At 36.9% G+C, this 17184-nt stretch overlaps 1 protein-coding gene across 2 annotated transcripts in view; it reads left to right on the top strand.

Annotated features, from left to right (window-relative positions):
• urb2 (URB2 ribosome biogenesis homolog) overlaps positions 1–15604 on the top strand; it is a 30376-nt gene extending 14772 nt beyond the window's left edge. For both annotated transcript variants that reach the window (XM_007549758.2, XM_007549759.2), the window contains exons 7-12: positions 614–774; positions 1454–1564; positions 3620–3862; positions 8097–8193; positions 10567–10700; positions 15260–15604. In XM_007549758.2, the coding sequence (XP_007549820.1) occupies positions 614–774; positions 1454–1564; positions 3620–3862; positions 8097–8193; positions 10567–10700; positions 15260–15457 (944 nt within the window). In that variant the 3' untranslated portion in view covers positions 15458–15604. The remainder of the gene's footprint in view (positions 1–613; positions 775–1453; positions 1565–3619; positions 3863–8096; positions 8194–10566; positions 10701–15259) is intronic.
• The last annotated feature ends 1580 nt before the right edge of the window (positions 15605–17184 follow it).

The following is a 17184-nucleotide window of genomic DNA, read 5'->3' as shown; positions in this document are numbered from 1 at the left end:
TAACATAAAAATAAGGCCACGCACATACATTTTCTGACAGATCATCAGAAGTGCAGGTGTTTAAGATGGCTAATCAACCACGGCTAGTGTTCAGGCGATCACTTCCTGATGATCGCAAAATGGAAATTCAGAAACATAAATCTGCAACGGACAAAATGTTCTGTTTGGTGTTTGTACATCCGTTTTTGTGGGGTAAATGTTCTTAAGAGATCAGGATAATATGGGAAACAGAAAATTATTACAAAATGTAAGGCAGACCCGTCCAGGAGCATACGACCCTTTAGAACCTGTGCTTCCTAAACTGGATCTAATGTGCCAAACAAAGCCCTAAAACTGCTAATTTGATTAACATTTTCAACCAAGTTGAATATACCCAAGTACATAAATATAATCTTAATTCAATCTAGGGGACTGGTTCTGTTTTTTAACAAGTTCAAGAGATTTTTCACAACTCAGAAGCCAGTTTTATCCTTGTATTTTATTTCAAGTGGAACCTACAGATAATCAGGCCCAACTGCTATTCAGTCAGTTTCAAGGTTAATAGTTTATTCCACTCAAATGTCTAGAAGGTTATAAAAAAGTAGAAAATAATTGACTTTTTACTTGTTTTCAGCTCCGTGGCTGTCGTCTACTGATGCTGGTAAGCTGCAGCCAGAAGTGCAGGACCTGTTGCGCCACCTGGTGGAGAAAAACACCACCAGTCAGTTCAACATGCTGCTGCTGATGATCAGAGAAGGCCTGGATGTTGCCAAGCTGAGGGCAGGAAACTGGAGGGTGAGACTGAGCAGACGGACAGATACGACACATTCGTGGTTTAAATTAGTCTGTCATTATTGCACAACAGAACAGCTTCTTAAATGTAATCAACGTGAATATCTCAACTACTCTGCTTGACTTATCAGTACAGTGTGTAGCTGACCTGTTGATTATGTTTTGGATTAAGCGATTGATAATTAGATAGCAAAATGTTATATGAGATTTTATTAGCAGCACTTGAGCCAGGTGAAGCTAAAACTTTCCCACTTGAGAAGTTTTGGATAAAATGTACAAAGTAGTTGGGGTTTTTTTTTTATCTTAAATTCAAAATATATGTGTATTTTTGTACATTTTCAACTTAATTACTGCTCTGAATGTGCTGTTATTTCAGTAATTGGCCTTTTTTTGAGTTAGTGTACTCCAGTTAACAATTGATTACTAAATTAGTTGACGATTATTTCAATAAATTGGTCACGGTTTCAGGCATAATCTATTATTTCAGAATTTACATTTACTTTGAAATCTTTACAATAATAATGTTTCAGATTTTTCAACCTGGAGATCTCTGTTGGAGCGTTTGTTTTTATGTATTTGGATGCAAAAGCATATTTTGAGTAGAAGATGCCATGCACTAAAATTTTCCTCAAATATTCAAAAACTCAAGTTCTTCCCTGTGTTTTTTTCTTCTGTTTTGCAGGAGGTGCTGTCAGCAGTGATCACCGTTGAGCTGCTGTCCAGCTGTCAGCTGCCAGAGACCTGCTCCAAAGCGCTGTGGCTCTTTGCTCCGCAGATCATTTCTGCAATGGTGGTAGGAAAAAAAACACATAAAGTCTGAAGGAATAATTCATTAGCCATGTGAGAAAACCACAGCATCCAAAACCAAACCTGAAGGTTGTGACCAAAGACAAAGAAGATGGGAATTTACACATTTAAATGTGTAAATTAAATGTTAAACGTTGGTGCACAAAAAGCCAGAAAAGCAAACTTTATACAAAGTCTTTTAAATGAAACTGTCTCTGTTGTCACATTAGACAGTAAGGCTGTAACAGTAACCTGAAATCACGGTTCAGTAGATATTCAGGTTGCAAAGTAACAGATTGGCCTGATTTTAGAGGAGAAGAAGAGGAAGCAAAAGTGAAAATATAAATCATCCAAAAACGACACAAAACTATCAACCTGTTCTGAAATAACAGGTGTCCTTAGAGATGCTGTTCCTATGAAGTTAGACATTCAAAATGAGAATATTTATGAGATTTTTTTAATATGTATTTTTATTTCTTCTGTGCCTTCTATACATCTAGACTATGTTGAAAATTGGTTAATTTGCAGTTGGTTTCCAATAGACGACATTATAATAATTAAACGTTTTTCATAGATGGGTGAGTAACTAGAGGCTAGAAGAAGTGAAACTGCACCAGGAAGAGATGTTGCGCATGAGGATGGATTTCATACATGAGCTGTTTTAAAGTCCTTTACCTGAAGTCAAACGTGTTTAGTTTCCTCAGAACGTGATTTGAGTCTTTTTGTTGATCTGGTTCTGAGAAAAGACAAAGAGAGACTCTTCTCCAGGTCTTTGCTGAGGTATTTAAAGGACTGGACCTGATCCAGTGGCTGGCCAACATGACAACAAACATGTAAACATGACCAGGTCATGTTGACTAAACACTCTGCAGTGTGGATGATGTTAATGAGGTATTAAGACTTAAAGTTAGCTAATATCCTTAGAGATGCTGTTGCTAAGAAGTTAGACATTCAAAATAAGAATATATATATTAAATAGGGTTTTATTTTATAAATGTATAAATGTGAAGTTTGTCAAAATGTGTTTATTTATTCTTTGAATCTACATTGTTTAGTTAAGTTGTTTCTCCAGACATTTATTGGTGCTTTAAGTTCTGTTGCTGCTCTTGGCAGTTGGTGGTTACCGTAGCAACCGGTAACTGAGGCTCCTCCCCCTTTTTCTGTTGTTGTTTGTAACTGTGGGGCAGAAGCTGCTGGACTGATGTTAACCACCATCTTGATTTCCTCTTATTGTTGTCTCGCTGTTTTTACTATTTTCCTCCAGGTTATTCAACTAGAACATCAATAAATATGAGTAAATTTAGAAAATTTTATTAAACGTAGCTATTGTGTGCAGTTTTGTGAAGTAAATCACACTTCTTCAAGTGAATGGCATCCTGAAGAGACCTATTTCAAATGGTAGATTGGTAGATTAAAATGGTGGCCATCTTTTCTTCTTTGTCAGTGGTTGGGACAGTTTCAATAATAAATACTGTCCTTCTAACAGGAACTAGAAGGAAGTTATTCAAACTTCTTTCTCACTCAGGAATATGCAGTCATGAGTTCAGAAATCTGGTGTAAAATCAGTAAAATGAGGCTTTTTTAAGCACTTTTTTAAGGTGAAGTCTGAAAAAAAGATTAAAAATCTTGCTGACCTAGTTCTTTTTTTTTGGTTTAGACAGAAGTAAAACCACGCAGAAAAGCTTTGTATGACACCACGGAAATAACTGGCAGGACTCTCAGATCAGCAGTTTTACTGTCTGTGTACTGGAAACGCAGAAACAGTTTTAAATGACACAGCAGCTTAATGACCTAAACGTTTTTGTGTGTGTGTGTGTGTGTGTGTGTGTGTGTGTGTGTGTGTGTGTGTGTGTGTGTGTGTACTCCTTGACCTTTTCTACTGAAATACAGACACAGATCACTTAGAGATGGCATTTAAGTGTCTTTATTAATGTTTTTTTTGGTGCTGTTGGATCGTGTAATCCTTCTAATCTGTGTAAATAAAGTAAATAGGAAGCCTGAACTGCTGAATATTTTTCTTTTATTTATTTATTTACAGTTCTCGTCTCGTTGTGTGTTGCAGTTCTTGGTGAGATCAGCCAGCCAGGACCTCGCTCTGACCCGTCCTTTCACCGTTCCCACGGTGACGGCGCTGACGTCACTGTTGTGCCAAGGCGAGGGACGCATTGCCAACCCCCAACATGTGACGGTGGTTCTTGGAGCGCTGCAGTCGCTGCCTCTCGACCACCTGAACCCAAACGTTTACCACGCTGCGTTCCTGGCCATCCACGAAGCGCTGTTCGCCATCATCAAATGTCATCCCCAGGTAGACGGACACAAAACTCTGTGTGTTTATTGACTTTAAAGAATAAAACTAGTTATCTAGTAGATCTAGACAATATGGCTTAATAGTAAAATCTTTTTCTTACCAGATCTGGTTCTTGATTTTAATTTTGACTGATTTCTTTTTGTTTTGCTTTTATTAGTGGCTTTTATTTCATTCATCCCTTCTGTTCTACGACTGAATATGAGGGTCAGGCTATGAGAATTTTTGTTAAATTACAAGAATACAGTTGTCATAATAGCAGAAAAATTACAAGAAAATGTTATTTTAATGAGAAAACAGCTTAGTTATCTGGATCTGACGTTACCACCTCAGTTCATGTGGTTCTTTCTTTGAAATAAGCAGTTGTTTGCGCTATTAAATTAACATTTTGCACATTTGTATACTTCCTTTTGAGTCTCAACTGCGTCTAAAAAAAAAAAGGAGAAAAAAAAACCATCCAGTCAGATTTTTGGTGTCTGGAAAATGAACCATTTAAAAAAAAACCTCTAGAATGTAGAAATCAGCAGGCGGTGCCCGTTACCTAGCAATCACAATAGAGCCCAGGCCATCGCCTAGCAACCTGAACATCAGTACAAAGCAGGGCTGGTCTGTTGACTATTTTTTAATTAACCAACTAATAATTGGATGCGTAATAGATTTTTTGTGCAGAATTAAATCAGGTGAAGCCAAATCTGTCACTTGAGGAACTCTGAGTAAAACATATTTACAGACAAAGAAGGTTATTTTATCTTAAATACAATTTTAGAGTAATTACTCCTCTCATTGTGTTGTTCTTTCAGCAAATGGCTTTTTTTGAATCTGTATTCTCAAGTTAACAATCATTACTAAATCGGTTGTTTGAATAATCGATTAATCACAATTAATCACTTCAGCCCTACACCGCATGCTATGCTCAGGAACTTGTGGTAATTTCCGCGTTTGAAAGTAATCACAAATCAAGTCAGGGCTGCTTTGTTCCTAAGTAAACATTGTGCTGTTAAACTGAACCCGCTGCACTATGAGCACGATCTGAAACAATTAGTAACCCGTTTATTTTTGATGTGGAGAGAATTTCAGATGAAGAAATGCTGCAGGTAGAACAGACCTGTGTGAGTAACTTTGTGTGACGAAGATAAACAAGATGACACACAAAGCTCACCTCTAAAATTAGTTTCCATAGCGCTGGACTTTCCTCCAAACATTAATGAAGTTGTTGCCATGAAACAAGGCTGAGCATCTTCCTCTTACAGCAGGGCATAAAGGTTAGAGGAAAGAAAACATGTATTGTTCAAATTTAGTTGCTACTTGTGGTTCTTACACTTTCTAAGCACTAATCAGTTTCTGCATCTAGATTTTTAAAGTTTATATATGTTTAAAGCTTTGGTCGTGATTGTGGTGGAGTTTAACTCTGATGCTATAAGAAACGTTTAATCTTTAGGAATAAAAAAGGTCAAATTGATGGCCGTAATTTATTCTCTCAATTCAAATTGAAAAAATAATAATAAACTTAAAGGTTCAAGCAGACCAAACTTTTCTTGTTTTAGGTTAGTTAGAATTACCAAAATTATTTAGATTTGCTAAATCCCAGAAAACTTAACAAGAACATTTTTTAGAGATTTTTTTTAGTGAATTTCTTTGTATATTATGTTTAAGCATTTAATTTAATTTAATTTAAACAAGAAGGTAAGTTACCTTAACAGGATTTGTTTGGATTGTTGCAATATAATAAATATTTATTATTCCTAATGGTCTTTCTATTTTAAATAAAATCTGGCTTATATTTTACGCTTTAAACGTTATTGACGTTTTGGGATTTTTAGTTAAATCAGTGTTTTCTTTGACTCAGGTCAACAGGGTGTGTTTATGAGAGACTTTTCAAAACATAAAATGTTATATTTTAACTTTAACTACAGAATGTGGAAAACTTTCAAAAGACGTTATTAGTGATAACCAGAGGCGCACCGATTGCAGTTTTTAGGCCAATCGCCGATTATTGATCTTCAGAAAGCTTGACCTGCCGATTCCAATTTGTTTTTGTCTGAAATGTTGATAAATATAGCAAGAAAGTCGCTGAGACTGTTGTTAACGCCAAACATGCAGACATGGCCTGGTGGGTCGGTCAAACCTCTCAGTGTAGAGCAGAAGAGGACAGAGGAGGATTTTGGCTGGCCGATAAATTGGTGCATCCCTAATAATAACAGTAGTAAGTTATATTGTAAGCAGTGAATTAAAACTCTGTTTTTAATTAATTAATATTGCTTTCTTGTGCGGTGTTGGAAAAATACCTTGAAAATGCTTGAAGTTTACGAACCCTGAGGCGTTATCCTTTCCTTAGAGACAGAACCTGGTCAGAGTCACAAATCTCTCTTTTTTAGACATTAATCGTTAGCATAAGCTTAAAAGTGTCTGTGTTTGTGTTCTTGATGTTACGACTCCGTCTATACATATTGCTGCATTCTGCATAAGAAACCAGTCGTTTGCTCTCGTGTGTTGGAAGTGAGTTTAGGTGCTTTGAATCTATAATATGAGGAAAATGTGCTACGTGTTGCCGCTGAACTCTCAGGACACTCCACTAAGGAATTTCACTTCCAACCAGAGGATATTGCAGCTCACTACAGTTGTACTTCACCAGCATGGAAACCTTGTGATGTTCACATTTTCAGCTCCTCTACAAGTTTGCATTTTGCCCCGAAGGCTCAGTTAAAAAGAACATTTTCCCCTTAAACTGAAACATTTAGATTTTAACCACACACAATAGATTTAGTTGTCTTTGTGCTGATAGGTTATCTTTTTTTTAACTCTAGAAATAGTTTTTCAACAACAAGAACTGAACAGAATTGAAACTATGCAGCTGCTATGAATTAAATGGGCCAGGAACCAGTTAAGTGTTGTCAGATGTTTGCGAAGAGAAAATACACCAGAAAAGGAGAGGAGAAGAAAAGAAAGCAGAATGTTTTTTAAAGAGCAAGAGATGTGGAAATGAGGAAGGAAGCTGGAGATGAAGGGTTAAAGTGCTTGATTGGATCAGGACACAGAACAGGGTCTGGTCCAAAATGCAAAGTATGGGTGTGTTGTAGAGAGAGGAGACTTTAGTGGGTTGGCATGAAGCATGTTTAAGTCAATGGAAACCAGTGCTGAGCTCCAACCTGGGCCGGTGACTTCATCCCGGCCTCGTTTATATTCTTCCTGTTGCTCTTTACCTCCATCTGTCACAGAAGGAACGAGCTTACAGCTCGGTTTGGGCCGGCAGGACACTCTCACATCATAACGTTAAGTAAAAATACCTGTCGAAGTATTTCGTCGTCTATTTTTTTATGTTTAGTCCTGGTTTACAAGCTAACAAGGATTTGTTCACATGAATATTTTTCCATCACTTCTACAAAATCCTGCAAATATTATCAATATCTGTTTAGCTCTTTGTTAAATTGTGATGGTCTTTAACTAAAGAGGAGAAAAGCATTACCACTAACAAAGACTTGTCATGATAACGCATTGTACTGGATGATAAATTGTTCCTGAGGTTATTGCAATAAACAGTAATATTCCCACAGTGTATTATAAGCCTGGCGGGCCTCCAGGCTTTACTTGTGTCCCCTCCAGGCTTAACATTGTTTGTTTATTTTAGTGTTTTTTTAAACATTGCCTTTTTTAAGACTTTATTGTTGGTGTTTAGGTATTAATCCTCCAGTCTTCCAATAATGCATAATTATCAAGTGATATTTTCAAATTTCCTGTTAACTTGAAACATTTTTTAACTCAAAAACACAACGGGCCGTTGGATGAATGTCCCAAGCATTGGGCTTAGTAAGTTTTCTGGGGGAACCCTGTTGTTGTTTTGAGACCATTTTCAAGTAATGTAAAGTTAACAGCATAATGACACATTCTAACATTCTCAAAGATCAATAAACTTTAAATTTTAATGGACATTCAACAGTGGAACTGAGAGACATTTTAAATAAAAAAAAACAGAAACAACAAATAAAAGTGAACTCTGAAGTTTGTGTAAACAAACTTATCCTTCAAAAAGAGGTGATAATTGAGACCGAAGCACCAGACTGACGACTTTTGTCATCCAGTTTTTGGTTTGAAATACTGGATGCTGCAAAAAGAGAAACGACAAATCATGCAAATTGGAATTATTGAGCTTGTTTTAATTTATGATGTGATTAATTGATTTATTGGGACAGTCCTAGATGCAGTAAATGATTGCAGTATGAAACTTGTGTGTCTTCAGGTGATTTCCAGGGCTGGTCCATCCTTCCTGAATGTCTTCTATCGGCTGGTGTCGTCGATCATGCAGGAAGGTCGGCAGAGAGGAGACGCCGATGCAGGTACCTGAACCCGATGTTACTCACACATCGCCTTTCAAACGCAGGGGACATTAAAGGCGACCTATTGCGCTTTATTGAACAGGTTAGGATAGGTCTATAGCTTAAACAAAACATGTTCATTACATTTTTTACACAAAAGCATTCTTAGATAATGAGATTTTAGTCTGATCAGTTCTTCCCATTTTGAGCTGTTTTAGGGCCTCTTGTCACTCTAAATCCAGACAAGCTGCTGCGGGGATCATGACCCCCAACTCAACATTTACACTCCTGGGAAAATGGCTGCAAACACATGCGTAGCACACAACCGTACTTTTTTGAAAAGCATAAATGGAGCCTTCTGCACAACCAACAACAAAGCAGCAAGTGGTTTCTGAATGTTAAGTCAACAACAAAACACTTGTCTTCTCCAGCAGCCATTGTACATTAAACATGCTGGAGCTCTGCTTTGGTTGCTAGGTAGCAGTGGAGTCCCCATCGATTGTGACTTAACATTCGGGAGGTTTTTGGAATGGCTTGTTTTCCAGACACCAAAAATCATTAATTTGCTGCCAAGAAACATCTGGGTGTTTTGTTTTGTTTTGTTTTGTTTTAAAGTGCTTAGGCTATTTTGTGAAACAACAAAAACCCAAATGGAAGTATAAAAATGTGTAAAATGTGAATTTTATTTTAGGTGTTCAGATGCAGTTAGTCAGCATGGGGCACAGCGCTGCTCAACCCCTTGTCAGATGGTACTCAGCACAGGGACAGACCGAGATCTGCTACATATCGTAATAATGTTCAAAAATAAAAGTTCTTCAACTCACCCTGAGAAACTTTCCGCCTGTATCTCCAGGCTTTCTTTTTTGTGACCTAGTTTTAAGGCATTTATACATTATTATTTTTAAACACTGTCCTTTGGTAAGCTAGCTGCAGTGTAGCACTTTGAGCTAACATCAGGCAAATAAATGGTTGTTTACATGCAGTACCTCACAAACCACCGGGGGCGCCCACGGACCACCAGTGGTCTGACTGACAAGTCAGGCAAGAAGAAGAAGAATCATAGAAATAACTTAAAGGCCACACTTTTCAGATCATCCATCCATGCATTTTCTGGTCCTATTTTATCAATTGAAGTTCATAAATTAATTTATATGTACCTCTGTAACTGATTACAGTGAAATGATGTGATGTTATTCCTGCACAGCGTAATGTTCAGCTGCTGCTTGAACATGATTTATCCAAACACTAATTCAGGCATTTTCACTTGAGAGTTTGATGAAAAGCTGTTAGCTGCTGAGGTAAATCATGTCGTCAAGGCTTCAAGGTGAAATTGTTTCTTTTGATTTGAAAAAAGCGAGCTGCCAGTGAATTACTCACACAGTCCTGGTCTGGCCTGTGGTTTTCTGTTCATGCACTTACCGCTGAGCTGCTGCCTCTTTATTTTAAGAGAAATCTCTCGTTAGTCGCAGACGTACCGTTTTTTTGTATGCACAAGTCGGAATGAAACATTGAGAAAGTGTCTTCTAATCTTTTATTTTTGAAGATTTCATGATTTAACCAGCTGTGTTTGAGTCTTTCACTGTGATTTTAAACATTAAAGGACCTACTTTACAAGATTGGTGCAATTCAGGTGCTTGAAATCCTTGAAAATGCTTGGATTTCAGTCAAGTGTTTTCAAGGTTTGAAAAGTGTTTGATTTCTGCATATTCAAAATGCTCAGTTTTATAATACACTGCTTTCAAACTCTTCATTAAAAACCTAAATCTGGAAAACATTTACATTTAATAATAAAACTTAATTTTTTTTCTCACTGCCTGAAATTAAACTAGATTTAATGTTTTTTGTTTTAACTTAGTTTGAATTATCAAAATTATTTCTATTTATTAAATGCCAGAAAACATGGTGAGAACATTTTTTAAGAGATTTTTATTGTAATTTTGTTTTGTATGTGATCAAGATCTGTGTGATTGAAATAAATGTTGGCTAATATTTTATATTTTGTATTATGCTATTGAAATTAGGTGATTTTGTTAAATTAGTGTTTCACTGATCAGTCAGGTCTTTAGGGTGTGAGAAACGCATTTCAAAACATAAAAAATTTTATATTTCAGTTTATCTTCTCCCTGCTGTAGAATATGCTCACAAAACATTATTAATGACTATTACATGACATCATATAATAGTTTTCTGACCATTTGTATTATTTTTATAAAGTTTGGTGCTGGAGAAGTTTTAAAACTTACCTTGAAAATGCTTGAATTTTGCTGTGGGAAAAGTGGCTTTGACTTTAGGAAGAGGAATCCTCTGAAACCTGATTTCTCAGTTGCTTTAGCTAAAAATACAAGTTTCATGTCACTCAGCCCAGTTAGAAAATGAACGTTTGTTTTTCTGCAGGCGCGGACGTTGACGTGTATCTGCAGTGCTCCAGGCTGACAGAGAGGATGTTCTCTCACATTGCTGCCACACCTGAAAGCTTCACTGCATTGCCAGCTTTCATGGTGGCTCAGTATGTCACAGAGCTGCAGAAGGTATTCACTCAACACAGAACAACATCTTCTCTGTCTCTAAACAGGATTTACTTGATATTTATCTCTATTTTGATAATGTAGTAACAGTTCAGTAGCTACACGCATACATCTGGTGATCTCTGAACAGGTCAGGATACGTCTGACGTCTAGAACAAATCACAAAATCCTTTTTGGATAATGAGATTTTGTTCTGCCTATTTTGAGCTCCTTTCAGAATGAGATGTTTTAACTCTAACCTGTAGCAAAACAGCAAATTCTTGAAACTTCTGTCAACATCTTCAACATCTGAGTCATAGAATAAAAGAGAAAATTAAATATCTTTTGAAACCAAGGAAGCTGCTGCTGGCCACGTCCCCCACCTCAACGTTTACACTCGGACGTGAAAGTAGCTGCAAAACGGATGTGCAATTGTACAACGTTACATCTTTGAAAAGCAGAAGTGGAGCCTCCTGCACAACCAACCAGAATGTGATTTCTGATTGTTAAGTCAACAACAAAACACTTGTCTTCTCCAGCAGCCATTGTACAGCGACTACAGCGGTAAAACTAACTGACCAAACGTGCTGGAGCTCCATTTGGATTACTAGGTAACAGTAGAGTGCCCCTCGATCTTTGAAAAGCAGAAGTGGGGCCTCCTGCGCAATAAACAAGAATGTAGCAAGAGGTTTCTGAATGGCAAAACCCTTGTCTTTTCCAGCAGCCGTTGTATTGCACATTCAGCGGTAAATAACCAAACGTGCCGGAGCTGCTTTGGTTGCTAGGTGACGGGCGGAACTACACTGGGGTTGCTAGGTAACAGACTGGGCTTTGATGGAATTACTTGGTGCACGACAGTGCCTGCTAATTTGTGACGTTACGTTCAATTTTCTTATATGGGTCCTTTTTCAGACACAAAAGAACATGAACCTACTGACAAATAATAGCTGTGTGTTTTTTAAGTGTTTTCAGAAGCAGCTGAGACCCAAATGGAAGCACAAAAACGTGCAAAATGTGAATTTTGCATAATAGATCCCCTTTAATAATACAGTACCAAGCCAGCGCTGAGTTATCCGTTATGAGTTTTAGCAGATGTTGGAGTCTGGACAGCAGGATCTCAGCTGATCTGTTCCCTCCAAGTTGAATAACTGAGACGCTGACGCTCTGAGGAAGAGGGGAAATATTCTCAGTAGCCAAAATTGTAGATGTTGACACAAGCCACTGAGTGGGCCCAGGATTACTGCTACATTGTGAGCAGGAGCGAAGTTTGAGGCTGGATGTTCCCTCAGTCCGGTGAGTCACGTCTGGCCTCAGAGTGCGGCTGCCGTCTGCTGCCAGGCTGCGTTTAACGTGACGCCTGAATCAGCAGTTTCCAGCCCAGAAACACATCAGCGCATTATGAGGAGTTTCTGTCAGACAGGAGAAAACTGGAACATGGAGGTGTTGGGGAGTCTTTAACCAATTCGTTTCAACAAGTAGGGAAAGATTTAGCTGGTGCATTAAAAACATAATATGTTCTATGTAAGTTAGAGGAAATTTAATGATCTGTTTTTAAAATCAAATCCCAGTACAGTCATTCTGTAGTCTTTATGTTAATCCTGTTCCCCTTAATTAAACTAAACGTAGGGGTTTTTCATCTGAAAACAGTAAAACCACAAAAGAGTAAATAGTCAGTGAGTTTCATAGTAAAGTTGACAACAACAGACTTGTTTAGAAATATCTAAAAAATATTCCACATTAGATTTTAAATATATTTTTTCAGACAAAAATGCCTTCAGATTTAGTCATCAACATCTTAATATTTGAGTCATATAATAGAACAGAAAAGTAAAGTTCTGTATTTTCCCGCAGTGGGAAATTCAGCATTATGTCGAAGCCAGTGGATTCACACAAAGGTAAAAAAAATACACAGATGGACATAAAAACTTAAAAATAGGAATAAGAAAACGTACAGCAACGGCAAATTAACAACATGTACAGTTATTTACAGAAGAAATGTGCAGCTGAGTAGGTTGATTTAAAGGAAAAATGCACAAAATGAGAAAACAAAGTCTGTACAATAAATTAAAATAAACTGCAAACTGCAGGAATGTATTTATATCCACTTTATCTTTTCGCAGTTTGTCACATTACAACCATATGGACTGTATTTTAATCGATAGCTCGACACAAAGTACCGCAAAACTAAACAGAACAAAAATTAAACATCGTTTTCTTCTTTTCTTTTACACATAAATGCCAACTTTATTCTGATGGGAATAAAATCCAGAGCAACCTATTCTTATCAAAAGTTGACGGATTAATAGTCTTCTTGTCACTTAATGTTTGCAGCAGATTTTATTTTAAATTTTTACATACAAGAAATACACTTATGCATTTTTTTACTGAAAGATCCTGACTTTAACCTCTTTAACGTTGATTTATTGTAGTTATTAACCTGCCTTCTTTAATAAAAACAGCCTTTAAACGATGCTGTTTGCATATTTAGCCTAGTTTTAGCTTATTTTTTTTATCCAAGACAGGAAGAAATCAAACACTTTTCAGTATTATGCAATTTTCTTTTTCACTTAGAAAAGCTCAGTTATCATAAAACATAAATGCACAAGCACCAGGAAACACATTAGTGAGTCAGACGGGTGAGAAGTTGACACCGGTGTAATAACATAATGATGCATTTGGAGATTCCCTGAACTCCTCATCACATTTCATCAGCCGCTGCTTGTGGTGACACATAACAGGTTGTGTTCCTCATAATGGGAGCCTTGCTGTTTAAATCACTTAGCACGGGCGGCTCCGAGCGGCCGCCGGGTCTCACACACGTCTGCGGCGCGGACCGCGTCACGGCGGACGCCACCTGAACCCCCGATGAGTGTAATGTATCTGAGATGAATAAGCTATTAAATGTCCTGCTGCCTCGCTGGTTAGGGTTCACCGATCACGATGATTGTTGTTCGACCGGGGCGTGTTTACCTGTTGTTGCAGAAAGAAAAGCTCGCTCTGTCTGCTTTTCTTGCTTTTGTCTCACATGTTGACCTGCAGCTCAACCTCCTGTGGATCAGAATATTCACTTTAATAAACATAATGTGTCTCTAAACACAAAGCTCCAGCTTCAGTGCTGCAGGTTTGTAAATATAAGAGTACAGGACTCGGTTCTAGTTTGCACTGCAAAAACACAAAATTTTTCCAAATGTTTCTGATCTGGTTTTTAGTGCAAATATCTTAGTACACTTGAAATAAGAAAAACTAACCTGCAAGTAAATATTCAGCAGGATATTGGAGCTTATTTTAAGTCAATAATCCCCTAATATTAATAGAAAATACTGCTTCAGTTGGCAGATTGTTTCACTTATCACAACACATTTTCCCCTTATTGCCAACTGAGCTGGTGATTTTTCACCAATATTAAGGAGTAATTAACCCAAAACAAACTCCTGTTGAAAATATACTTGTAAGTTCATTTCTCTTATTTTAAGTGTACTAAGAGTAGAAACTAGACTAGAATTACTTGGTAAGATTTTGTATTTTTACAATGTGCTCTGCATCCCCAGAACCAGAACCAGAACCAAACGAGGAGAAGAAGCATTCAGCTTCTATGCACCACAAATCTGGAACAAACTTCCAGAAAACTGCAGAACAGTCGAAACACTGAGTTCCTTTAATCTAGACCAAAAACTCACCAGTCTAGAGTTACTTTTGAACCATAATAAAACAAACATCGACCAACTTATTTGAGGTGAATGATTTTGGTGGTGGCTCTCATCAAAACGTTTGTTCAGTTGCTGACTGTACGATGTTTTCTTTATAATTTTGTACTTTTTTGTTTTTATTGTGTAAAACATCTTGGTGCTGAAACTTGATTGATTGTTTGAAATCAAATATTTAGATAATCAACTAATTTAGCAGTCGATTAATCAGTAACCAGAGGATAAACTAAAAAAAAGACATTTACTTAAAAACCCAACATATTCAGATCAGTAATTCATCCAAAACTTTTGTCTGTAAATATGTTTTACCCAAAACTCTTCAAGTTGTGTAGTTTCAGCTTCGCCTGGTTCAAATTCAGTAATATAATGCTGTCTTATTGCATTTTAGGGAATAAAATGTTTAGTTTCTTATTTAAAAATGTATTGAATTATTTGTTAATTTCTATCTCTTGATATATTTCTAACATTTTGTAAAAAGACTGAAGTGGTCAAATGAAAAACATGTAGAATATGCCTATTATTTTAGCTGATTAATCGATTAATTGTCAGAATAATTGAGTAATTGGTAATCCTTAGTTGCAGAATAAGTACAAAGTAACATTAATTTATGTTTGTCTGCCGTAGACTATGTAAAGGTTTGATGTAATCTCAAAATATTGAGGAAATATGAATAAATCAGCAAGACCATGAAAATGAGACTATTAAAGTGTTTCTGTAAGGAAATGTGAAAGCAGGCAGTAAGAATCTTATTATAGCCAAAGTTAAGCTTCATAAAGTGAGTAAAATGTCTGATTTATGAAGCGGAAACCTCTCTGTGCCTCATTATCTCCTCCTCCGTCTCTTCTTTTCCTTTCATCTGCGTATCTTCTGCCTCTGCAGGTCACCCTGCGGCCGGACGTGAAGCTCCACCTGACTGAGGGCGTCTACTGCGTCCTGGACCTGTGCCTGGAGACGGACATCAAGTTCCTGAGAGCCGGGCTGAGCGCCGGCGTCAGAGAGGTGTTCAACGAGCTTTACAGCAACTACACCCACTACCACAAAACACAGAGGCAAGGAGAGGACAAGTACACCGTCTGATCCAGAACAACCGGACCCTACCTGACCATGATCAGCAAAGACTTTAGCTGAAAATCAACTGCTTAAGTTTTCTTTCCTATCATGAGTTTTATAAATCTGTGTTTATAAGGTTTTATATTCAATGCAAATATAAATTTATGAAAACATTTCTGAGATGTTTTGCTTTCTGCACCGGAAAGCTTCTTCTGTTTGTGATGTTTTTTGGTTTGTTTGATCAAACCTCTCAGCTCATCAAACAAATGTTAATATTAGATGAGAACAATCTGATTAACTATAAAATTCAATTTTCAGGTGACCAAATAATTTATAAAGAGAAATAATTTAACTTTAAACCTAATTGGTTTTGACAGCTTGGCTGTGTTTGATATTTGCATCACTTTTGACTTTTTTTGCAGAATTGTCTTAATTCAGCCACAGTGGAAGGTTTTCAATCATTAGTTACCTGACAAGGTAAACATCTCAATCAGATATAAGTCTGGACTTTGACTAGGCCAGTCCAAAACCTTTTCTAAACCATTTAGATGTGAACTTGCTGGTGTGCTTTGCCTCCCTCCATATTCTTGAAGAATAGGCAGAACATTTCCCTTCAGTCTTGTGAAGGTTTATGTGTTAATTTTAAAATAATTTGTCCTACTTCGTGTTGTCGGACAGGTTCTGTTCAAGTGACTTCTTGAATCGGACAGTAATTTGTTTACAAAAACAAAGATTTAATCATACTTCCTGATTTAACACTTTTAAGTAAAAGCATCTGAACATTTCTTTGTGCATCTCCATAGCTTAACAATTAAAATTTGCTTATTTGTCTGGAATATTGAAGTGACATATTTGAAATATACTTTCTGGCAGCGCTGTTTAATAATATTATCTTAAATTATGTAAAAATTACTGTATTTTTATTTAGGAGAATTAAGACTTTTTTCTTAGGTTGGCAAATGAATTACTGAAGTAACTAATTATTCTTTAGACTCAAATGACACAAAAATAATTAAATTAGAGACACAGTGATGTGGCTGTTTAATAAGAAACTATTAATTTACTAAATGTATAAAATTTCAGGGATTTCAGACTTTTTAAGTTGTCTTTGTACTGTTACTGAGACACAGGAGCTTTTATACGCTTTGAATCAATCATTGCACATCATGATTTAAATTCACAGTTTCATTATCACAAATCATTTTCAGCATCTGCAGTTTCTGATTTATTTTCTGGAAAAGGAGTACATGTTTTTTTTTTTTTTTTTTTTGAGTATGGTAACCCAGCAGCAGACTGACGCTTTCAGAGGCAGTTCTTGTTTGAATGCTGCCCTTGATGAGCCTCTCCTAATTTGATTTACTGTTCAAAGTACTGGGTTCACAATGAGGCCTTTCAAAATAAAACAAAAGGACTAAGAATCTGAGTTTTCAAAAAGGTTTTCAAATCCAAACTCTGCTGGTGGGTGTTACGACTGGCTCAAGGTCATAACAAAACGGGAGGCCATGCAGTGGTTAAAGCGCAGAAAAAGGAATATTTATTAACAAAAACTACAATGGATTGTGGAAGTCAAGGTCAGTGGTGTAAAGCAAATGCCTGGATGCGTCATTGTATGAATGCATATGGAAGTGTTGAAGTGCAAAAACAAAGACAAACTCAAATGTGCAAAAGGAGGGGAGCTGAGGCCTGGCAGAGTGGACGCCGAAGGCGACCCGGAAGACGGAGATGGCCGGGTTTAAACACTCTGCGCTCCAAAT

The sequence above is a fragment of the Poecilia formosa genome, unplaced genomic scaffold (genome assembly GCF_000485575.1).
Source record: "Poecilia formosa unplaced genomic scaffold, Poecilia_formosa-5.1.2 Scaffold33, whole genome shotgun sequence".
Lineage (NCBI taxonomy): Eukaryota > Metazoa > Chordata > Actinopteri > Cyprinodontiformes > Poeciliidae > Poecilia > Poecilia formosa.
The sequence above is the reverse complement of the archived record's forward strand: the minus strand, read 5'-3'. Positions and strand labels throughout refer to the sequence as shown.